The sequence below is a fragment of the Salvelinus namaycush genome, chromosome 21, assembly GCF_016432855.1.
Source record: "Salvelinus namaycush isolate Seneca chromosome 21, SaNama_1.0, whole genome shotgun sequence".
Taxonomy (NCBI): Eukaryota; Metazoa; Chordata; class Actinopteri; order Salmoniformes; family Salmonidae; genus Salvelinus; species Salvelinus namaycush.
This window is the reverse complement of record NC_052327.1, coordinates 46,256,621-46,282,443: the sequence shown is the minus strand read 5'-3', so window position 1 is coordinate 46,282,443 and position 25,823 is coordinate 46,256,621. Positions and strand designations below refer to the sequence as shown.

General features: G+C 41.5%; 1 protein-coding gene across 1 annotated transcript in view; it reads right to left on the bottom strand.

The window, feature by feature from the left end:
* LOC120065930 (SLIT-ROBO Rho GTPase-activating protein 1-like) overlaps positions 1 to 25,823 on the bottom strand; it is a 162,285-nt gene that overhangs the window by 104,555 nt on the left and 31,907 nt on the right. Inside the window, exon 2 of the mRNA XM_039016971.1 lies at positions 9,010 to 9,205. Coding sequence (XP_038872899.1) covers positions 9,010 to 9,205 — 196 coding nt within the window. The remainder of the gene's footprint in view (positions 1 to 9,009; positions 9,206 to 25,823) is intronic.

Here is a 25,823-nt window from a genome sequence, read left to right as displayed (position 1 = left end):
AACAAGCATTGAGTGAGTATTGTGTGTGCCAAACAGTTGCTGTTAGATGTATTATATATGGGGATCTTTTGGAACAGTGTAATCGACACTAAATAACTGTACCAGAGAGTCTTTTCTAACAAAAAAAAGATATATAAAGCCTTTATTACAGCATACTAAAAACAGTTGCAAGCATTCTTGAATTGCGGTTTATTTATTGTTTAGGCTAATTATTCAAAGCTCCCTTTGTTATTTAATTGAAAACTAAAATGCTTGATTGCATTTCAAAGCATTAACGTCCTGTATGCTGTGTGATTGATTGACTGATACAGTAGCCTATTGAAATATAGGCCTAAGTAAGTTACGGTATTAAGACTAAACAGGATGCTCTCTCAGGCCTACAGCTCGATGGTGGTTATACAAGGCTACTATACAAAGCCTACTAATGAAAACGACATTACTTATTACTCTATTGATTATCATAATAATACAATTCAAAACAGCTGAATCTGTGAAATTGCTTTACCCGACATTTTGACCTTGCATGAGGCTTGGTGCTCACGGAATCAGTAGGCTATTAAACAAAAACTCAAACAGGCAACAGAAGCAAGATCTATCTTATTTCTGTCGATATACAGTGCGTTCAGAAAATATTCAGACCACATTTTGTAACGTTACAGCCTTATTCTAAAATGTATTAAATCGTCCCCCCCCCCTCAAATCTACACACAATACCCCATTATGAAAAAGCAAAACAGGTTTTTAGAATTTTTTGATAATTTATAAACAAATGTAAACTGAAATATCAAATTTACATAAGTATTGAGACCCTTTGCTCAGTACTTTGTTGAAGCACCTTTAGCAGTGATTACAGCATCGATTCTTCTTGGGTATGAAACTACAAGCTTAGCACACCTGTATTTGGGGAGTTTCTCCCATTCTTCTCTGCAGATCCTCTCAAGCTCTGTCAGGTAGGATGGGGAGCGTTGCTGCACAGCTATTTTCAGGTCTATCCAGAGATGTTCCATCGGGTTCAAGTCCAGGCTCTGGCTGGGCCACTCCAGCACATTCAGAGACTTGTCCCGAAACCACTCCTGCGTTGTCATGGCTGTGTGCTTAGGGTAGTTGTCCTGTTGGAAGGTGAACCTTCACCCCAGTCTGAGGTCCTGAGCACTCTGGAGCAGGTTTTCATCAAGGGTCTCTCTGTACTTTGCTCCGTTCAGCTTTGCCTTGATCCTGATTAGTCTACCAGTTCCTGCTGCTGAAAAACATCCCCACAGCATGATGCTGCCACCACCATGCTTCACCGTAGGGATGGTGCAGGGTTTCCTCCAGACGTGACACTTGGCAAAGAGTTCAATCTTGGTTTCATCAGACCAGAGAATCTTGTTTCTAATGGACTGAGAGTCAATAGGTGCCTTTTGGCAAACTCCAAGCGGGCTGTCATGTGCCTTTTACTGAGGAGTGGCTTCCGTCTGGCCACTCAACCATAAAGGCTTGATTGGTGGAGTGCTGCAGAGATGTTTGTCCTTCTGGAAGGTTCTCCCATCTCCACAGAGGAACTCTGGAGCTCTGTCAGAGTGACCATTGGGTTCTTGGTCACCTCCCTGACCAAGGCCTTTGTCCCACAATTTCTCAGTTTGGCTGGGTGGCCAGCTCTAGGAAGAGTCTTGTTGGTTCCAAACTTCTTCCAGTTAAGAGTGATGTAGGCCACTGTGTTCTTGGGGACCTTCAATGCTGCAGCTGTTTATGTGTTTTTGTTCCCTTCCCCAGATCTGTGCCTTGACACAATCCTGTTTCTGAGCTCTACGGACAATTCCTTCGACATCAGGGCTTGGTTTTTGCTCTGGCATGCACTGTATAGATAGGTGTGTGCCTTTCCAAATCATTTTGGATCCAATCAATTTAATGTACCACAGGTGGACTTCAATCAAGTTGTAGAAACATCAAGGATGACCAATGGAAACAGGATGCACCTGAGCTAAATTACAATTTCTTGAATACTTATGTAAATAAGGTATGTTTTTTATTTTTAATGCATTAGCTAAAATAAAAATAAAAAACTGTTTTCGCTTTGGCATTATGGGGTATTGTGTGTAGATTGATGAGGGAAAATGAATTTAATACATTTCTGAATAACGTAACAAAATGTCAAGTGGTCTGAATACTTTCCCAACACACACACAACATTACCAAAAGTATGTGGACATCTGCTTGTCGAACATCTCATTCCAAAATCATGGACATTAATAAACACACACACACACACAGAAGTTTAGGGTCACTTAGAAATGTTTTTGAAAGATAAGCACACCTTTTGGCCATTAAAATAACATAAAATTGATCAAAAATACAGTGTTGACATTGTTATTGTTGTAAATGACTATTGTAGCTGGAAACAGCTGATTTTGTATGGAATATCTACAGAGGCCAATTATCAGCAACCATCACTCCTGTGTTCCAGTGGCACGTTGTGTTAGCTAATCCAAGTTTCTAATTTAAAAGGCTAATTGATCATTAGAAAACCCTTTTGCAATTATGTTAGCAGCTCAAATAAATAAATGACTGGCCATCATTACTTTAAGACATGACGGTCAGTCAATCCGGCGGAAAATTTCAAGAACTTTGAAAGTTTCTTCAAAAGCTTCAATGCCATACAACTCTCCTTCCGTGGCCTCCAACTGCTCTTAAATGCAAATAAAACTAAATACATGCTCTTCAACCGATCACTGCTCGCACCTGCTCGCCCGTCCAGCATCACTATTCTGGACGGTTCTGACTTAGAATATGTGGACAACACAATACCTAGCTGTCTGGTTATACTGTAAACTCACATGAGGCATCTCCAATCAAAAATTAAATCTAGAATCGGCTTCCTATTTCACAACAAAGCATCCTTCACTCATGCTGCCAAACATACCCTAGTAAAACTGACTATCCTACCGATCCTTGACTTCGGCAATGTAATTTAGAAAATAGCCTCCAACACTCTACCCAGCAAATTGGATGCAGTCTATCACAGTGCCATCCGTTTTGTCACCAAAGCCCCATATACTACCCACCACTGCGACCTGTATGCTCTCGTTGGCTGGCCCTCGCTTCATATTCGTCGCCAAACCCACTGGCTCCAGGTTATCTATAAGTCTTTGCTAGGTAAAGCTCCGCCTTATCTCAGCTCACTGGTCACCTTAGCAGCACCCACCCGTAGCACGCGGTCCAGCAGGTATATTTCACTGGTCACCCCCAAAGCCAATTCCTCCTTTGGCTGCCTTTCCTTCCAGTTCTCTGCTGCCAATGACTGGAACGAATTGCAAAAATCACTGAAGCTGGAGACTCATATCTCCCTCACTAACTTCAAGCATCAGCTGTCAGAGCAGCTCATACATACATAGCCCATCTATAAATAGCCCAACTACCTCATCCCCATACTGTTATTTAATTTTTATTTTTTTGCTCCTTTGCATCCCAGTATCTCTACTTGCACATTCATCTTCTGCACATCCATCACTCCAGTGTTTAATTGATAAATTGTAATTATTTCGTCACTATGGCCTATTTATTGCCTTACCTCCCTTATCTTACCTCATTTGCACACACTGTATATAGACGTTTTCTATTGTGTTATTGACTGTATGTTTGTTTATTCCATGTGTAACTCTGTGTTGTTGTTTGTGTCGCACTGCTTTGCTTTATCTTGGCCAGGTCGCAGTTGTAAATGAGAACTTGTTCTCAACTAGCTTACCTGGTTAAATAAAGGTTAAATTTTAAAAAATGACAATAAAGTCGCAAAAACCATCAAGCACTATGATAAAACTGGCTCTTATGAGGACTGCCACATGAAAGGAAGACCCAGAGTTACCTCTGCTGAAGAGGATAAATTCATTAGAGTTACCAAATAAATGCTTCAGAGTTCAAGTAACAGACATCAACATCAACTGTTCAGAGGAGACTGCGTGAATCAGGCCTTCATGGTCGAATTGCTGCAAAGAAACCCCTACTAAAGTACACCAATAAGAAGAGACTTGCTTGGGCCAAGAAACACGAGCAATAGACATTAGACCGGCGGAAATATGTGCTCAGCATTTGTGGGAACTCCTTCAAGACTGTAAAAGCATTCCTCAGGAAAAGCATTCCTCATGAAGCTGGTTGAGAGAATGCCAAGAGTGTGCAAAGCTGTCTAGGCAAAGTGTGGCTACTTTGAAGAATCTAAAATATATTTTGATTTGTTTAACACTTTTTTTGGTTACTACATGATTCCATATGTGTTATTTCGTCGTTGAGGTCTTCACTATTATTCTACAATGTAGAAAATAGTTAAAATAAAGAAAAACCCTTGAATGAGTAGGTGTCCAAACTAGAGGTCGGCCGATTAATCGGAATGGCCGATTAATTAGGGCCGATTTCAAGTTTTCATAACAATCGGAAATCGGTATTTTTGGACACCGATTTTGCCGTTTTTTTAAATTTTATTGTTATTAATTTTTTGTTACACCTTTATTTAATCTTTATTTAACTCGGCAAGTCAGTTAAGAACACATTCTTATTTTCAATGACGGCCTAGGAACGTTCTGACTCGTTCAGGGGCAGAACGACAGATTTTTACCTTGTCAGCTCAGGGGATTCAATCTTGCAACCTTACAGTTAACTAGTCCAACGCTCTAACCACCTGATTACATTGCACTCCACGAGGAGCCTGCCTGTTACGCGAATGCAGCAAGCCAAGGTAAGTTGCTAGCTAGCATTAAACTTATCTTATAAAAAACAATCAATCAATCAATCAATCAATCACTAGTTAAACTAGTAATATCATCAACCATGTGTAGTTATCTAGCGTGTCCTGCGTTGCATATAATCGATGCGGTGCATATCGTTGCTCCAACGTGTACCTAACCATAAACATCAATGCCTTTCTTAAAATCAATACACAGAAGTATATATTTTTAAACCTGCATATTTAGCTAAAAGAAATCCAGGTTAACAGGCAATATTAACCAGGTGAAATTGTGTCACTTCTCTTGCGTTCATTGCACGCAGAGTCAGTGTATATGCAACAGTTTGGGCCGCCTAATTTGCCAGAATTTTACGTAATTATGACATAACATTGAAGGTTGTGCAATGTAACAGGAATATTTAGACTTAGGGATGCCACCCGTTAGATAAAATACGGAACGGTTCCGTATTTCACTGAAAGAATAAACGTCTTGTTTTCGAGATGATAGTTTCCGGATTCGACCATAATAATAACCTAAGGCTCGTATTTCTGTGTGTTATTATGTTATAATTAAGTCTATGATTTGATAGAGCAGTCTGACTGAGCGATGGTAGGCACCAGCAGGCTCGTAAGCATTCATTCAAACAGCACTTTCGTGCATTTTGCCAGCAGCTCTGCTGTTTATGACTTCAAGCCTATCAACTCACCGATGTGAAATGGCTAGCTAGTTAGCGGGGTGCGCGCTAATAGCGTTTCAAACATCACTCGCTCTGAGACTTGGAGTGGTTGTTCCACTTGCTCTGCAAGGGCCGCGGCTTTTGTGGAGCGATGGGTAACGCTGCTTCGAGGGTGGCTGTTGTCGTTGTGTTCCTGGTTCGAGCCCAGGTAGGAGCGAGGAGAGGGACGGAAGCTATACTGTTACACTGGCAATACTAAAGTGCCTATAAGAACATCCAATAGTCAAAGGTTAATGAAATGCAAATGGTATAGAGAGAAATAGTCCTATAATTCCTATAATAACTACAACCTAAAACTTCTTACCTGGGAATATTGAAGACTCATGTTAAAAGGAACCACCAGCTTTCATATGTTCTCATGTTCTGCGCAAGGAACTTAAACGTTAGCTTTCTTAGATGGCACATATTGCACTTTAACTTTCTTCTCCAACACTTTGTTTTTGCATTATTTAAACCAAATTGAACATGTTTCATTATTTATTTGAGGCTAAATTGATTTTATTGATGTATTATATTAAGTTAAAATAAGTGTTCATTCAGTATTGTTGTAATTGTCATTAAAAATCGGCCGATTAATCGGTATCGGCTTTTTTGGTCCTCCAATAAATCGGTATCGGCGTTGAAAAATCATAATCGGTCGACCTCTAGTCCAAACTTTTGACTGGTACTGTATATCATAAAATATATTAACTACATTTGCCACCAGTCCATAGTTATCTAAGCATCCATAGCTAACCAAGCAGTGCTGCAGTTCTTGATACAAACCGATGCGCCTGGCACCTACTACCATACCCAGTTCAAAGGCACTTAAATCTTTTATCTTGCCCATGCACGCTCTGAATGGCACACATTCACAATCCATGTCTCAATTGTCTCAAGGCTCAAAAATCTTTAACTGGTCTCCTCCCCTTCATCTACATTGATTGAAATGGATTTAAAAGTGACATCAATAAGGGATCATAGCTTTTACCTGGATTTACCTGGTCAGTCTAGGTCATGCACTGAGTGTACAATGTTTTGTACAATCAGTGCACGGCTGCTGCAGAGAGACGAGAGAGCATGAGAAAATTAGTTTTGATCAGTCAGGGATATTAAAAGTGCTGAAAACATGTTAGCTCACTATTTAAAAGGAAGATGGAGAACAAACTATAGGATGAAAAATACTGGTGTTTTTGCGCAGGTACAGCCGACTAGCGCTAGCTAACGCTATCAAGCAAAAATAACATCCCTACCGCCTACCGCTGCTGCAGAGCTGTACCCTAGCAAGATTGTTCTAGGCCAACTGAGGTGCTGTAGCAATAATCCCATAGGTAGCACAAATTGTGTACTTCCTTACAGTCACTTTATCTCACTCCTGAAAGCGACCCGATAGAGTAGAAAAACATGGCTGACGAGACATTCCTTGTCCTGGACACTGAAATGTACCATAGCCCCTCTGTTTTCCTCCATTTGGAGAAAGAGAGTCAGAGGCCAGACATCAGGGCTAGTACAAAGCGTCCTACGTTACCTGACAAAGACTTGACTTCTCCAACTTCTCTGGTGATTTTTATTATTTGACCAACATAAACTGAATGAACATAACTTGGCTCCCTGTCAAATGTGGAAAAACTTCACAATAAATCTGTGACAATGCTCAACTCAGTTAGCAGCAGTTAGCAGCCCAACTGCACGCAGCTTGTCAGTATTCACTGCTCTCCAGTGCGGAAATGCCAGCTAATTAGCCAGTGATTTAAAGAGCGGATTTTAAAGCTAATCCATTTTATTACACACACAGCCAGCCCAAGCTAGGCTGAGGCACTGCACTAAAGTTAGGCCATGAAGCTCAGAGTCAGACGTAAGTGCACTTTTTCAACCTCACACAAGTCGTTCCAAAGAAAACATCCTAGAGAATGTGGAAAATACATAAGCTGTTCTGTATTAACCTTGTTTATACAAACACAAAAAATAAATAGGCCACGTCTTAAAACCCGGCAGCAGGGCATTCACTGTTAGTCAAACGTCTGGCATTTACAGAGCACCAAAATATGCTGCTTGACAAATGTTTACCCGACGAATGAACAGACTGGACTCTATATCACACGATGAAATCCACAGCTAGCGATCCATGCCATCAGATTCTCCTCCGTCTCCCAGTCATGCACACACAGCTGGTAGAGCCATTGTGGTTTTCAGGCGCAGTAGACTCAGTAGAGGCCTATGAGGACACTGAGGAGGGCAAACAGACGTTTTATTCTTTGGTCCCCGCCGCAAGTTCAAACAATATGCTAATGTTTCCTTTTCCATAAGCAGTATCCTCCAGCGTAATGAGACCACAAGTACAGCATTGCTCGACTGTGTCAACATTCCAATACGGCTCATCCATGGCATCAGGCCAGAGTCAAACGGTGCTTTACCACATAGACAGGGGGTAAGGAAAGAAGCCATGGGAAAGAGATGGAGGGATGGAGGGATAGTTCTTCTCTTACAGTGTGATCATACTTCAATTGATTTGGGGAGAGATTAACACATTTTCATCTTTTGTCATGTCAGGTCTTGTCTCATTTGTGGTTAAACTACATCCGACCGAGACCAACTCACTATAGACATAGTTAGGTTATTCTCCACAATAATGATTATAGAATTACGGTTCCTCTCACCATTCCATGTATTCTGTATTATGGATCTGGTCACCGTTGGAGAGCGTGAGCAGTCATCAATCTGATATCCATTTAAAAAAAAAAATCTATAACCATTCTGGGAGGTATCGGTTCGTTCATTGGAGTTTCTCCACTTCCATAATTCACATTGCGCTGGAAATACCATCTGCACATTGACAGAGAGGGTGACAGTTTGTGAATTGTGATGTAAGATGGGGGAAAGTATTTGAAATATAGGGCTACCCGTGCTAACCATCGGAAGTACCGATGAACAAAAGGGACGTTATGCAGAATGGGCTAAAGGGGAAATAGAGGATATGGATATTTATTGCTGGAGCTCCTGGTGTAACAGCCTGCCTTCATAGGATATTGCCTTTCAATAATTAATGTTAATTTATTCATAATCGGGAACACATACATTTGAAAATGTATGAAAAAAATGGGAAATAACACCCGCCCGTCTAAATCGATTTCAGTCGTCTAATGGAGGAGAGGAAATTAGTAGAATGACATGACAATTAAATGTCTTATGCAGTTTGATAATGTGAAATAAATAGGACAAGGAATCATTGAGTGCTGCTGGTGGGTGGGTGGGTGTGTGGGACCAGATTGATTATAATAAAAACCATTCATTGATTTGCCGGGTCAACATTGTAATCAAAGTTGAATGTATTTTCCAGATTGATAGTCATGAACATATAATCAAATATGACATTGATTCTGGTTGCCTAATGCAAAAGGTATTCATGAACACTGAACCTGAGAGAGGCATATTTCAGACAGAGACAGTTCCATCCAGTGACTTAACTTGTACAGAAGAAAGACATAAACCGACAAAGTCTCAGATCTAGACCCAGGCAGACAGACCCAAAGTCAGGGATAAAGATCGACACAGACCCAGGAAAAGAGAAAAACACATACAAGACCTATATACACTTGTACCCACTTGTACTGCTGGTGGTCCTTGGTGCTCCGAGTCTTAGCCATGAACCTCTCTGCCAGTTTCTCCAGGTTCCTGGAGTACTCCATCTCAATCTCTGACTTCTTCCTGAAGAAGTCCTGCAGGTCCTGGAGGAGCTGCACCCTCATCTCTGTCTGCTGGTCCAGGCATTTCTGCTGATCCACCAGCTGGGCACGGATCTCTGAGGACACAGACAGACACAATCAAGTCAGATGGATGTCGAGAACCACACACACACACACAAAAGTCAGAGGTTTGTAGATCTCTAAGAACCACACAGAGCAGACAGGTGAGAAATATGTCAATCTTAGTAGTCAACACCAGCCAATATTCGAATGGAATACAATTCCTTCAGAAAGTATCCATAACCCTTGACTTATTCCACATTTTGTTGTGTTACAGCCTAAGTATATTTTTCCCCCCTCACCCATCTACACACAATACCCCATAATGACAAAGTGACATGTTTTTAAAAAAATGTATTAAAAATAAAATACAGAAATATCTCATTTTACGTAAGTATTTACACCCTCGAGTCAGTACTTTGTAGAGGCACCTTTGGCAGCGATTATAGCTGTGAATCTTTCTGGCTAAATCTCTAAGAGCTTTCCACACATGGATTGTTCAACATTAGCCCATAATTATTTTCAAAATTATTCAAGCTCCGTCAAATTGGTTGTTGGTTATTGCTAGACAATTTTCAAGTCTTGCCATAGATTTTCAAGTAGATTAAAGTCAAAATTGTAACTTGGCCACTCAGGAACATTCATCGTCTTCTTGGTAAGCAACTCAAGTGTAGATTTGGTCTTGTGTTTCAGGTTATTGTTCTGCTGAAAAGCTGAAAATCTCCCAGTGTCTAGTGAAAAGCAGACTGAACCAGGTTTCTCTCTAGGATTTTGCCTGTGCTTAGCTCCATTCCTGTTTTATCCTGAAAAACTCCCCAGTCCTTAACAATTACAAGCATTCCTATAACATGATACAGCCACAACTATGCTTGAAAATATGGATAGTGATACTCAATAATGTGTTGTATTGGATTTGCCCCAAACATAACACTTTGTAATCAGGACAAAAAGTTTTGAAAAAAAAAAAGCCCCATTTTTTGCAGAATTACTTTGCAAACAGGATGTATGTTTTGGAATATATTTTTATTCTGTACAGGCGTCGTTCTTTTCACGCTGCCAATTAAGTTAGTATTGTGGAGTAACTACAATGTTGTTGATCCATCCTCTGCAATTACTCTGTAATTGTTATAAAGTCACCATTGGCCTCATGGTGAAATCCCTGAGCGGTTTCCTTCCTCTCAGGCAACTGAGTTAGGAAGGACGCCTGTATCTTTGTACTGACTGTGTGTAATTAACAACTTCAATTATGCTCAAAGGGATATTCAATGTCTGCTTTTTGTATTTTCCCATTTCCAAATGCCTGAAGGTACCACGTTCATTTGTACAAACAATAGTACGCAAATATAAACACCATGGGACCACGCAGCTGCCATAACGCTCAGTAAGGAGACGCGTTCTGTCTCCTAGAGATGAACGTACTGTGGTGCGAAAAGTGCAAATCAATTCCAGAACAACAGCAAAGGATCTTGTGAAGATGCTGGAGGTACAAAAGTATCTATATCCACAGTAAAACAAGTCCTATATCGACATAACCTGAAAGGCCGCTCAGCAAGGAAGAAGCCACTGCTCCAAAACCACCATTAAAAAAGCCAGACTACGGTTTGCAACTGCACATGAGGACAAAGATCGTACTTTTTGGGGAAATTTCCTCTGGTTTGATGAAACTGTTTGGCCATAATGACCATCGTTATGTTTGGAGGAAAAAGGAAGAGGCTTGCAAGCCAAAGAACACCATCCCAACCGTTAAGCATGGGGGTGGCAGCATCATGTTGTGGGGGTGCTTTGCTGCAGGGGCGACTGGTGCACTTCACAAAATAGATAGCATCATGAGGACGGAAAATTATGTGGATCTATTGAAGCAACATCTCAAGTCATCAGTCAAGAAGTTAAAGCTTGGTCGCAAATGGGTCTTCCAAGTGGACAATGACCCCAAGCATACTTCCAAAGTTGTGGCAAAATGGCTTAAGGACAACAAAGTCAAGGTATTGGAGTGGCCATCGCAAAGCCCTGACCTCAATCCCATAGAACATTTGTGGGCAGAACTGAAAAAGCGTGTGTCAGCAAGGAGGCCTACGAACCTGACTCAGTTACACCAGCTCTGTCAGGAGGAAGGAGCCAAAATGAATAAAGAAAAAACAATGCATTAAAAATCCATAAATGTATAATTATTGTGCAATTCATATCTACAGGCTACATTTATGTTTTTCTTTCGTAAGCCTAAGCTTTAGGGCCCAACTGTAAGCATGCCAAATATGCGCCAATTGCCAAATGCTTTTGGGAACTTGGCCAGAAAAAGTTAATGTCGATCCGCTGAGGCATAAGGACAATGTTGGAGTTAAATTCAAGAAGAGAAAAGCTGCGAAATGGAGAGTTGAAAATAAAGAAAAGGTAGGGCCAGAACAGTAATGTTTGGGAAAGATTTGGTGAGGTGGTAAAAGAGGACAATAGCAGTGCCCATGTTATAGAATGATGTTTGTGAGGCGCTATACAAATTGGACAGTAACAAGACAGGGACTTCAAATATGGCACATCAAGGGAACTGTAGTCTACTGTTCAAATGGGTTGAATGGAATAGTAACAGAAATCTGGAAACTGACTGTAGGTCTATAACCTCTCACATAGCCGAATATAATATTATCTCCTGCAGAATGAAGCAGTTCTTGCAGTAAAAAGATACACCAAATGTACATTTTCACTCGGGAACAGTAGTAGATAATGAATGCGCGGTTTGGGACTGTCTCTAAAGGTTCCATCTTTATCAGCATAATAAAAGCGGATAGAATTTCAACCGCATTTGCGTCAAGTCGAACTGAAATCTTATGATCAGAAATGTTGGGTCATTTTCACAGCTTTTCATTCCCGTAAAACAGGTCAAACTGATGTAATTTGCATTTTCTCCCAGGTCCCTAAGTCTTTGCTGTGCAAGAAAAGCAGAGATGAAAGACAAAACAAATTAAAGATGTCAGCTAGATTGAAGCATTCATCTGATCAATGTATGACAGATTTTCTTGTGAGCAAGGTTTATTTAGTCTTCTAGGGCAACAAGTAATGACAGAAGAGAAGCTGCATGCACGCAGTTATAGATAAGTTGAATAACAAATAGCCTACCAAAATGTTGGAAATCATAAGCAGAAACATAGGCCAATCTAAATTAGGCTTACAGCGCATTTTCTATATTTCTGGGTTAGGGTCAGGTGCGGGCCTCATTTTCACATATAGTTGGGCAGTTGCGGATGGGTTATTAGCAATTGCGGGTGGGTGCAGGTGAACAAACAGCTGACCACACTACTGCATGACACATTCACCAGCAAGGAAACGCCAGGGTCTTCACTAGTGGTACCTGTGACTGGAGGCTTTGCTTAACCAGGCTGTATATGGAACTAAATTACCCTCATGAGATATCTCACCTGTCACTGGGAATGTGTCTAATTTCATTTACATCACTCACTAATGTAGGCTACATCCACTACACGAACATGGGGTGGATGTGGGAGACAAGTCAATGTGTTGGAGAGGATTCCCTGTAAAAAGGTGAAACAACCATACATTATTTTATTTTTTAAATCAGTGTCACAAGTTAGATTTACATCCAATTGGCGATGTATAGGCAAGATGCAATAGATAGTCTGTTGCGGTTAAAGGCTGTGCGTGATGACGTAGGGCACATTCAAAAAAATTGCGGTTAAATTCCCATGTACCGAATAAAAAATACAAGTGAAATGGGTTTCCATCACATTTAACTCCTCGGATGGTTTTGTCACAACAACAAAAAATGGCGTTATATATTGATTGTGCCCACTCTGGTCTTGGAACATGCGCTCTAGCCAATAGCTGGCAGGTACGGTGCGGGTATAGCCTACAAAATGAGATCATTATGGACAAAAGAGTGAGATAAAACAAAAAAATTAAACGGCATCCAAACATCGATTATCATGCCACCAGAATAATACCCTAGAAAATTTATTTTAAAGGAGCCTCAAGCTCATCACCGTGCACTTTCTCCACCCTGTGAATTTCATCATAACTTATTTTATCTGTAGCCCAATAAACAGCATGCTTTCCCGAATCTTAGTGGGAGGCTCAAACATCATGGTTAGTATATCGATATTTGCACATAAAAGGCGTTTCCACCACCATTTCTCAAATAATTAATTTTACCGACAAAAATATCCTACCTAGTCTGGCATATTTTGTGTTGTCGACATTTGGAAAGTTTACCAACACATTTGCTGTTTCCATCCGGCCTGTCGTGATGTTTTTTAAACGACATGTACTTCAATCAAATAAAAAGGTTGGATGGAAATCTGGTTAATGTCTTCAGAGATTCTGGTTTTAGTAGTCAGCCAACATAAAACTGATACAATGACATACAGTAAATAGTCTAATACCACAAAACACACCTCAATGGCCAGTTATGGCAAAAGTTGAGAACTATACCTAATTTCACCTCAACTTTGTGCTTAATGACCACTCAGCCATCAATGACCGTAAAGTACAGGCTACGAAAACAGACTGCGATTAAATTTGCTCAAGAGGATAAAATGGGCATTTTCCAAACTGTCCGTAGGATCCCCCAAAGAGTAGACTCCTACATTTGGCATCCATCAATAACTGGCCAATACCAGCGATTGAGTCGAATCATTGATTAACTGCTGACTCAATTAAACTGGGCTCTGAGAGCTGCTCGTTGTGTGTTCCAAAATGCAATGGTGGAATTAGCCAAGAGCTTGGCTTCATTCATCAGCCTAAATGCCTTCCCAATCTTGATAAATTAATGATTTAAGTGGGGTCTATTAGAAATCCTTGATTAGGTATTTTCATTCCCAAGGTTTCAGGAGCGGCTCTTTCATCCGGGCACATTCAAATGGGGGCAGGCGGGACAGGAAAGGAGGGAGATAAACTGGGGCGGGGGTTGAGGGCTTTTGCTTAGTCTGATTTGTTAAGGGAAGAAACAGCAGAGATAAGCATTCAGTGTCTGAGTGGCCAGAGAGAAACCAACCATAAGCCGGAAGAACCCTATGGCTACAGGGCAGCAAAGACACCCTTCACCCCTGTATGGGTAACCAAGCCATAGCCACCTTATTCTACACCTCAACTTTAAATTTAACTTTTTAGATTGTAGGTCCAGTGCAGGTAAGGTAGGCCTATAAGGAAGCTGGGATTTGTGCCATCATGGTGGGCTTCCAAGGGCTGGTGGTCAATGTTTGGAAGTCACAAGATCAACCAGGTTCTTCAGCAACATTGAGAGAGCTGAAGGAGAAAGGATATTTCTAGAGGCTACCATAGCTTTGGGGTTTTTAAATGAATGAGAAACACAGAATTTCAAGTGTGTATAATTCCTAACTTTAAACAGTGGATGAGGATTTGGAATTAAAGCAAGGCAAGCATGACATTAATGCAAAAGAGCTGAGTGGATCATTTAACACAATTATATTCATGACTGAACATGGCATCTCCTTAAATCATTCATAGTGCATGTCAAACATTGACTAGTGGCACTATGCCATGTTGAAGCATTATGAATGACATTGCATATAAATCACCTGTCAACATTTAATGAATTATCGCTCATGATAATGTAGGCACATGTAAAACAGGGGACTGACTACACGGTATAAAACTAGGACTCCCTTTTTATTTTTTTTTGTCACTAAGCATAGGCTCTTATCCAGAGCGATTTACAGTAGTGAGTGCATATATTTTATGTAATTTTTCGTAATGGCCACTCGTGAAAATGAAACCCACAACACTCGCGTTGCATGCGCGAAGCTCTTCTAGAGGGATTCTAGAAGTTCATGGTTGGTTCATGGAACAAGGAATATTACGTTTCAGCCTGGTTTGGGCATGTCCTACCAACTGAGCCACACGCGACGCTCTGACAACGATATAATTATTTCTCTTGAATGACTCGGAGGCTGAAAAGGATATACATTTGACAGAGAAGCTTAATCCCCTAGCAGGACTGTGGCGGTCATGAAATTTTGTCAGCTGGTTATTGTCATGCAAAAAATACTGCCGGTTTCACAGTAACTGACGGTTAACATTAACACATTTAGCATCGCCAGCCCTCCACGCATACAAGCCGCTGGCTGATGCGCAACTTTGGAACGTCTAAAATCGATTGAATATACACAATCACAATAAATCCATGATATATTTTAGATAGGTCTAAAGAAACATTATGATATGAAGAAAATGTTCTTTAGAAGAACAGAATAGGAGTTGGCCTAATATATGTTATCCGGTTATTCGCCATGGCATTAGCTGTAGGCTTCTTCATTTAGCAGACAATATATGCGTATAAAGTCCCGTGCCATTATATGATTGAACTTCGCTTAATAAAATAGAAAGGAAATTTTTCCCATTCCGGAGCGAGAGTTCGCATACGAAGCGGCGATGTTGATCGTAAAAGTGATCATTTGAAACAGGTCCTATAAACTAGACTTACAGTTATTTGGCAACTTTAGTTGTGAATGAATTAAAACCTTAGAATGCCTTAGAAATCTAAAGATATGAGCTGCGTGATGCGACTATAGCTATTGATGATTTGAGAACGTTGCAAAAAAGCTTGCGCTTCGTTCCTCGCGCTTCCGCGCTTCATTCCGCTGCACACGCTGTTCTCTCATCAAGTAAACATATTTTCACCCACCAGACTATTCTCAATTTAATCTAGTCTTTAGTAATATGTAAAATTAGTTCCGATTTAGAATCGCCCATTATCAAATGAGCGGGAACAGGGACAAGAGAAAAATACGTAATCCATATGCACTCGAACAGCGAATGAAGGCCACTTTGCCCCCTTTCGTTTTTCACTCATGTCGGGCAGGTTATTTCGCAGTGGGACAAGTGATATTCCGCCCAAACTCCATATACCATGGGTTCTCCAACTCTGTTCCTGCAGCTACCAAGTGCTTAATTTGGGAAACCAAGTAAAATCAGTTCGGGAACATCGATAGTAACACCACAACAAAACATATTTCATTAAAACTGTTGACAGCCCGTCTGCGAGCTGGAGAAAGGAATGAAAGAGCGAGGGAAGGAGATGAAACGCATGGTGGTGAGATATTCTGTAGCTAAAATAATGTCAGCCTATTAGTTTATGAAAATATAAAAAATGCCATATTACTAGCCTATTCAAAATCTAATACATATTCACTTTAATTGTAGTATAACTCTGAACTTGCTTAATTTATGGTAGACCGCTTACGTACCAAAGATACTGTATCTTAAAATAGTATTTAAAAAAAAAAAAATGTATTGTATAACAGCAAAATCAGATTTTTTTAAATTCTTTTTTTGGGGGGGGGGGGGGGGGGGGGCTTGGGCTCATATATAGGCTTATGCTTGTGAATTAATAATCCCCTTAGAAAGCGCTGTCCATTTCATTGTGTTATAGGCTTTGAAACATCCACAACGACCATGTTTTCCACTCAGTTTCAACCCGTTGTTGAACTTATTTCTTCCAATTCCTCACAGTGAGGTGAGTTTTTTAAAAGCACATACTGTTTTAATGATAAGTGTTTGTGATTTAAGATAGCATTTGTATTGATGTCAGAGTGGTTAGAGGGACAATAGAGCCTTGAGCACCAGGCCATTAGTAACCTGGTGATCTTTAGCTAGTTGGATACTATTAATTCATGTCCAGAGTGCATAAGAGGTGATTACTGGGGTCATGACTCATGACTGCTGTGTGGTGGTAATATGGTCACCGCAACAGCCCTATCCCCTAGTCAGTGAGGAGCCATTCCACAGTAACTAGTATTTTTCACTTAAAATGTATGCCAAACAAAACCATTGATTTCAAAGTTTAACAAACCCTACAACTCCATGCACAAGGACTACTTTAACAATTTACACTGAATATTTTACAACACATTTACTGGAAGAACTGTGCAGATGCCAAGTTTGGTAGCAGCATTTCAGTAAAATCACCCTCAGTTTTTTGTGTACACGTTTTGCAAGAACTAATTTAAATATCTGATCCGAATTAAAGGGATCCTTTGGGATTTTGGCATTGAGGCCCTTTATATACTTCCCCAGAACTCGTGGATACTGGTTGTATGTCTCTGTGTCCAGTATGAAGGATGTTAGAGGTAGTTTCATGAGCCAATGCTAACTAGCATTAGCACAATGACTGGAAGTCTATGAGTAACGCTAGTTAGTAATTGAGCTAGCGCTAGTTAGCAACATTCTTCAAACTGCACTCAGAGACATAAAATGGTATCCACGAGTTAATCTGACTCTTGAAGTAACCCTTTAAGAGTCAAAGATGTCTGCAGAAATAATGTGGTGTCAGCTATGACATGACACAATCACACAGAAAAATCTATTTTGGTTATTTAACTACAGTAAGTGAAGTGGAATTGCTGTAACGGAATTGCATCATGGGTCCCTGATCTTTACTACATGAAAATGCATAATTATGGATATGAAAGCCATTCTCTTCATGGTGATGTATCCTAAATAGGTCCACAAAAAAGTACAAATATGCAATGTCTTCCTTTGCATATTTGGGTATTATTTTACACAGTGGCTATTATTTTAATGAGTTCTGCCCCAAAGGGGAAAAACCAAATTTGGCATCATAGACATCTATGTTTCACAAATTTGGATATCAAAGTACAGCACAGTAGAGTTCAGTACAGTACATTTGTGTACTCAAATCTAGTGTACTCTGTGCTTCATTGAACTCTACTGTACAGTACTATAGTCTACTTTTCTTTACTGTACTCTGTTCTGTACTGTCCAAACTTGTGAACCCAACTGTTGTTTGGCGCTAGAATGATTTCCCATTGTAGCCAAATCAATTGCAGAAATCCTGTTACCGATTTGATAACAGAATGAGTTTTAAATCACTTAATAATTCATAAACAAAACTGATATCAGTAAAAACACTAACTAATTGATAATTCTGTAAACTTTAATTATCCTCCCGCATGAGGGGGAGATTAGAAAGGATCTTAAAGGATGTGTGTTTTTAGGGCCTCCCGAGTGGCGCAGCGGTCTAAGGCTGTGTCACTACAGATCCTGGTTCGATTCCAGGCAGTATCGCAGCCGGCTGCTACTGGGAGACCCATGAGGCGGCGTACAATTGGCCCAGCATCGCCCGGGTTAGGGGAGGTCCTTGTCCCATCGCACTCCAGTGACTCCTGTGGTGGGCCGGTCACATGCACGCTGACACGGTCGCCAGGTGTACAGTGTTTCCTCCGACACATTGGTGCGGTTGGCTTCTGGGTTAAGCGGGTATTGTATCAAGAAACAGTGCAGCTTGGCAGGGTCATGTTTCGGAAGACACACGGCTCTTGACCTTCGCTTCTCCCGAATCTGTACGGAAGTTGCAGTGATCCAATTACCAATTGGATACCATGAAAAAGGGGTAAAACATTTTTTTTTTTTTTAAGAAAATAAGATGGGTTTTTGGTAACGGAATTTCAAGGCACAAGGCAATGTTTCTTAAAACTTACAGAAAGCAGAAAAATGTATCCAAAACCAAATATAAAAATGTGTTGATATTAGTTGGCGGGGTTCTTTACTTTTACATTTTGTCATTTTGCAGAAGCTCTAATCCAGAGCTATTTACAGGAAGTAGCAAGTGCATACATTTTCGTACTGGTCCCCCGTGGGAATCGAACACACAACCCTGGCTTTGCAAGCACCATGCTGTACCAACTGAGCCACACTAGGTGATGTATTTCTAATACCCTTAAAGATTTTTCATGTAGATGTTTTCTAAGAACCCTGTTCCATCTGTTTGACCAGAAATCAAAGCGTTTGTTTATTCCAAATGTTTAGGATGGAAAAATGTATATGCCTTAATGTCTCAAAAATATAGACTAAAATTTCATTTGACACCCAATTCTACATGCTCCTATGAACTTCACGTTGGTGCTCATGGGTCCTTTTACATGGAAATTACCTGAGACAACTAAGGGGATATCGCAGAGATTTCCACCGATTTTCTGTGGCATCTCAGGGCAACTGAACACCTTGCTCTGATCAAACTGATTGGGTATCAAGTCTTCTGCTAGTAAGTGTTTGATGTGATTTTCAATAGCATTTGGGGGGGGGGACAGTTTACAAGCACCTCTGTGGCTGTAAAAGAGGACAGTGCCAAGGAGGGAGTCTACGGATGGGCTTTGAGGGATTCTAGAGTTGGTTCATGTAAACAGTAATATCACGGTTCAGCTTGGTTTGGAAAAGGAGCATACAAGGACATGCATACTGACTCTGTGGGCCTTTTCGACCACAGCATGTCCAGGGCTGACAGCACAAAACCAACCATCCAATCCAAATGAAAGGTGTCCCAGAATGCACAGTGGGTGGACGTAGACAATGAGAGAAAGAGCCGTTTGGTCTTTGTGGTGATCAGATGGAACCAAAGGCCTTTTGTTCTGGACTGGATGTCATCCAACTAGCCCTTTCGAAGAGCACACGACAACATAGGCTACTTCCCATTACCCCAATCACGGTGGCAAATATGTCCAAAGTTGCAACTCATTGCTTTTAATTGCAGGCCCATTTGTTGTGAGAGAAAGTGCCATGTAGGCAGGGCGACAGAGAATGAAACACTGTTGATCTCCTGAAAGAAACGAGCATCGGTGAAAACAACTTGTCAGAGAAGCAGAGACAAGTGTTCCCTGCCTCTGCCATGCTAAAAGGCTCTCCATTCTCCCACCAATTCACTTTGCTATGAATCAAATCCACTAAAAAGCTCCCCTGGCCCATTCACTGCTCTTCTTTCCAGGTTATCTTTTACAATTAGTTGTATAATTAGTCCTCCAAGGGTCTCCACATGCTCATCAGCAGCACCTGAAATAGCTCAGCATGGGGTCTAGAGGGATGATGATGGAGGGTCCCCTGCCTCACCATCTGGTAGATACAGTGCATTTGGAAAGTATTTTGGACCCCTTGACTTTTTCCACATTGTTACGTTACAACCTTATTCTATAATGTATTAAAAAGCCAAACCTGGTTAAGATTTTTTTTGCAAATTTATGAAAAAATTAATAACTGAAATATAACATTTACATAAGTATTCAGACCCTTTGCTCAGTACTTTGTTGAAGCACCTTTGGCAGCGATTACAGCATCAAGTCTTCTTGGGTATGACGCTACAAGCTTGGCACACCTGTATTTGGAAAGTTTCTCCCATTCTTCTCTGCAGATTCTCTAAAGCTCTGTCAGGTTGGATGGTGAGCGTCACGGCACAGCTATTTTCAGGTCTCTCCAGAGAGGTTTGTTCGGGTTCAAGTCTGGGCTCTGGCTGGGCCACTCGGACATTCAGAGACTTTCCCGGAAGCCACTCCTGCGTTGTCTTGGCTGTATGCTTAGGGTAGTTGTCCTGTTGGAAGGTGAACCTTTGCCCCAGTCTGAGGTCCTGAGTGCTCTGAAGCAGGTTTTTAAACAAGGATCTCACTGTACTTTGCGCTGTTCATCTTTCCCTTGTTCCTGACTAGTCTCCCAGTCCCTGCTGCTGAAAAACATCCCCAAAGCATGATGCTGCCACCACCATGATTCACCGTAGGGATGGTGCCAGGTTTCCTCTAGATGTGACGCTTGGCATTCAGGCCAAAGAGTTCGATCTTGGTTTCATCAGACCAGAGAATCTTGTTTCTCATGGTCAGAGTCCTTTAGGTGCCTTTTGGCAAACTCCAAGCGGGCTGTCATGTGCCTTTTACTGAAGAGTGGCTTTTGTCTGGCCACTCTACCATAAAGGCCTGATTTGGTGAAGTGCTGCAGAGATGGGAGAACATTCCAGAAGGACAACCATCTCCACAGAGGAATTCTGTAGCTCTGTCAGAGTGACCATCGGGTTCTTGGTCACCTCCCTGACCAAGGACCTTCTCCCCCGTGGCTTGCCTCGTGGCTTGGTTTTTGCTCTGACATGCACTGTCAACTGTGGGACCTTATGTAAAACAGGTGCGTACCTTTCCAAATCATGTCCAATCAATTGAAAATAACACAGGTGGACTCCACTCAAGTTGTAGAAACATCTCAAGGATGATGAATGGAAACAGGATGCACCAGAGCTCAATTTCGAGTCTCATAGCGAAGGGTCTGAATACTTTTGTTTTGTATTTATTTGCAAAAATTCTAAAAACCTGTTTCCACTTTGTTGTTATGGGGTATCTTGTTGTAGATTGATGACAATTATTATTTTTTAAATCCATTTTATAATAAAGCTGTAATGTGACAAAATGTGGAAAAAGTGAAGGGGTCTAAAAACTTTCCGAATGCACTGTACGTGGGGTTAGGAGGGCTGCCCACCAAATCAAATCAAAATCATGGCTTCAAACGGAGGAAGATCGACTGGATATATAGCATCAAAAAGTAATTATGGACTAGGATCATGATTCTTTACCCGATAACACACTTTCAGTTACCGCTGAGAGCTGGATCACATGCCAGAGAGCTGGGTCTCTTGTGTTCTGACCTTTGGGGAGAGTATTCAATTGACCCATCGCTAAACCCAGTCCCAGAATTTTGGCTAACCGATTGCAGCGCTCCAATGGATAGCAACTCTTCTCGAGTCCGACACCTTGCTTACAGTGTTGCCAATAGTGATGGGCATTCCGGCTCTTTTCAATAATTAAATTATTAAATGATATCGCTCTACCTTAACCACAATGTATTTAAAAATGCATTGGTTTGTTATGAAAAAGAATGCTATTAAACATTTGCATTTAAAGTATAACTTTTTAATGTATATAAACAAAGTGCATTTAAATGTAACAATTCAAAACGAATACAATCTGAACAACAAAATAATAGAATATGTATCCATATCAAAGAAAAATAAATAACAATGTGCAAAACTGCAGTATCCCACTTAAAACGTTAAACTGGTCCCTCTTTTCGCTCTCTTCTTTATTGCCATGTTATAACCAGCAGCACACAGCAATGCTGACCCTATTTTGCTTTTATGAGAGATTTGCATTCAGAAATGCAAGCTGCCTCACTTGAGGGGCTTATGCGGTTTATTCTCTCAGTAATTATTTGTCCCGTGTTCGAGAAGAGGGGTGCCTCCAAATAGGATCGGACCTCCTTTATGGCATCTGCTGAGGGATTCCTTCGTGCTGCATCCCCCGTTGCTCTCTCGTCAAACAGCATCCAAACAGCAGACGTTTGTGGCACTACCGCTGGTGCAGTTCTGCTCAGTTGCTAAATGTTATACTGCAACTCCCATCTGCCCCAGCCCCCATCTGCCCCAGCCCCCATCTGCCCCAGCCCCCTGCCCCCATCCATCTGCCCCAATCCGCCCCAGCCGTCTTAAAAAAAGGTAGGGGCCTGGATCAGAAACCAGTCAGTTTCTGGTTTGACCACCATTTGCATCATGCAGCGTGACACATCTCCTTCGCATAGAGTTGATCAGGCTGTTGATTCATGGGGCCATACATTATCATGATGAAACGTGAGGTGATGTCGGCGTATGAATGGCACGACAATGGGCCTCTGGATCTCGTCACGGTATCTCTGTGCATTCAAATTGCCATCGATAAAATGCAATGTTGTTTATTGTCCGTAGCTTATGCCTGCCCATACCATAACCCTACCATGGGGCACTCCGTTCACAACGTTGACATCAACAAACAGCCCGCCCACACAATGCTATACACGTGGTCTGCGGTTGTGAGGCCGGTTGGATGTAATGCCAAATTCTCTAACACAACGTTGAGGTGGCTTATGGTAGAGAAATTAACCTTAAATTATTTTGCAACAGCTCTGGTGGACATTCCTGCAGTCAGCATGCCAATTGCATGCTCCCTCAAAACATCTGTGGCATTGTGGTGTGGCAAAACTGCACATTTTAGTGGCCTTTTATTGTCCCCAGCACAAGGTGCACCTGTGTAATGATCATGCTATTTAATCAGCTTCTTGATATGCCACACCGGTCAGGTGGATGGATTATCTTGGCAAAGGAGAAATGCTCACTAACAGGGATGTAAACAAATTATTTTGTTCACAAAATTTGAGAGAAATAAGCTTTTTGTGAGTATGGAACATTTCTGGGATCTTTTCCTTCAGCTCATGAAACATGGGACCAACACATTACATGTTGCATTTATATTTTTGTTCAGTGTAGTTAAGATGACCTCATGCAATGGAGAGACTGAGCTTAAAGTCTTTCAGATTTATTTTTAACATAATATCATGATAGCCTCAGTGTGTACAAATAAGTACTTTTCTCACATACTGTATTGATTCACAATCACAACTTTTGTTGAGAGATAAAAATCATTATGCAATGACTCAAATGTGTTGCAGTGAAGCGGTACCCATGTCACGACGCGTGTTATTACAAAGAGAGCCATTGAATGACATCAGTGGGAATAATATACTAAGCGATTAATCATTTATTGGTTATGTGAGAGACCGAGCTGCATACCAACAGTGGAGTCTCTTGTCAGTGACAACGCTGGGCAGATACAGGCAAGAATGTATCACCACCTTAGTGTTATGTCACAGAGCGGTCACTAAAGAACCCAGTGTCCAACTGTCTGTGGAGCTGCCACATCCAAGATGACAACATATAGAGATGAGAGAAGCTAAACAACGTTGCTAGTGTAGCGTGGTGGTCCCAGATCTGTGGTGCTGTTTTGACAACTCCTATTTGGGACCTCCAGAATAGGGCTTGTGGCCTACTGCCCTAAAAAATGGAATAGTGAATAGTCTAATTTACCCACCTGCAAAGTGACAGAAAAAAATAGGCTTAATTTCTCAAGGGTGGCTAAGAATATGTGTGTGTGTGTGTGTGTGTGTGTGTGTGTGTGCGCGCGCGCATTAAGCCAGGGCTGGCCAGGACACTCACAAACTGAGCATGCATCCTTGGGGACGCCTGTGTGAGGCAATGAGTCAGAGAGATGCTTCTTTCTCTGAGTCAGAGATCCTGATCGATAAACACTAGTAGCACACACCAAAAAAGGAGAGGCTGTTGGAAATGACAGAACACAATATTCTGAGATTTCAAGCATTCAATCCATGGGAGCCATCAAAAGTATATCTTCACACATTGTTTAAACCAACATTGTAAAGTCAATACAGTATGCAGTGATGTTGGGCTAGTTCCCACTTCGGTCTCTCTTGTTCCAGTATTTCTCTACGCCACAAGAATTTTGCTACACCTGCAATAACATCTGTTAAATATGCATATGCAACCAATAAAATTTTATTTTGTTTTCAGCCAGGGAGTCTTCAGGGTTGTTTTGTCAAGAGCAGCAGGAGCAGCTTTGTTTGTTTGTTACTACAGCCATATCAATACCGCTGGGGTGCAGAGGCCTGTGATCTACTATTAGCCTGTCACTATTTCCTGACTCGCACACCCTCTAAGTAACACACACTGGGTCACGGCCACACACACACACAGGAAATGCTGCTCTACTGGCCAGGTTTTTCCTTTAGTTTTCTCAACGGCCCAAGAGGATTGTGGACCGCTGACGCAGAGAGCTGCGGCTCCTTCCTGTTCACTGGTTTTGACTGACAGAGATGTTTTGTGAATCAGCCTCTCTCAGCCATGCCCTCTTACACATCATTAAATGCTATACTTAGACAGTAAGCAGTGACTAAGCAAATGCTTGTAACTCTGTAGTAGCAAAAAAAAGTTGCTGTTTTTCACAAAAAATTTGATAAAAGTTAATGTGCTGGGATTTATGAGTGAATTCTGATCAGGATTTATGCAAATTTATTTTTGATTGACGAGGCAAAATCCTTCACAAACAGGCCAGGCCAAAGCGGCTCATTATATATTGACATGAACAAATTTATCCCCCATTCAACAGGGTAATTATTCAAGTGTACAATCACACAGGCAATAACTGTAATAATCCTCAAATCAGCATTAGGTCATATCTGCCAAGCAGGCACAATAGCCAACAGCAGTGGTTGCTAAGGTGACGTTTCAACAAGAGTGAACACCGGCAGAGAGCGTAGAGGGGGGCATCAATCACTACCGGGCATCATTATGGTGGAATGTGAGGACCATCTTTCAGCTCCAACCCAAATAGAGGAGCAGAGTTCAAGGAGCTGAATGGTGGGAGAAGTAAGCACACTTTAGAAGGAAATGGTATTTATTCAGCAGCTGTCTTGTTTGCTCTGGACGCCTTTGGTTCTGCACTTTGACTCCGTGGCTGGTGGGGTTGAGTAAGTGTGGGGCTACAAATCCAGCATGTACACCCTCCCTAGAGCCTCGATAGGAGCTGTGACGTTAGATAGAGAAGAGAAAGGCAGAGAGAGAGAGAATGTCCATTCTCAGTCTTCTTCATCCTTTATGCATTTCCTTACCCACCCTGCCTCCACCCCCTGCTTTTACCAACTCAACAACCCCTTGGCCCTAGCCACTCAGCCTCCTCCATTTCCCTAGCCTCCTACAGCCTCAACCCTCCTGCTTCACCTCTTTAACCTCCCTCCTCCTCATTTATCTCCAGTCCCAGTCCAGCTGTGTCTGTCTGCCCTGAGGGGACAGCAGCGGAGAGGGAACTCCTTGGCTTTGGAAACTCAATACATGCATCCAGGCTACGGCTTTGTGTTGAACGGGGCCATTCCATCCCATACACTCCCACTTGGAAAATGACATCTCAACTCTGCGTTTCAGATCTACCGTCTCTTTTCTCCCACAGTGCTGAAAAATGACAAGGAGGCTAGCATCTGTAGTGGCTTTGTACTTTGGTTTGGTAATAC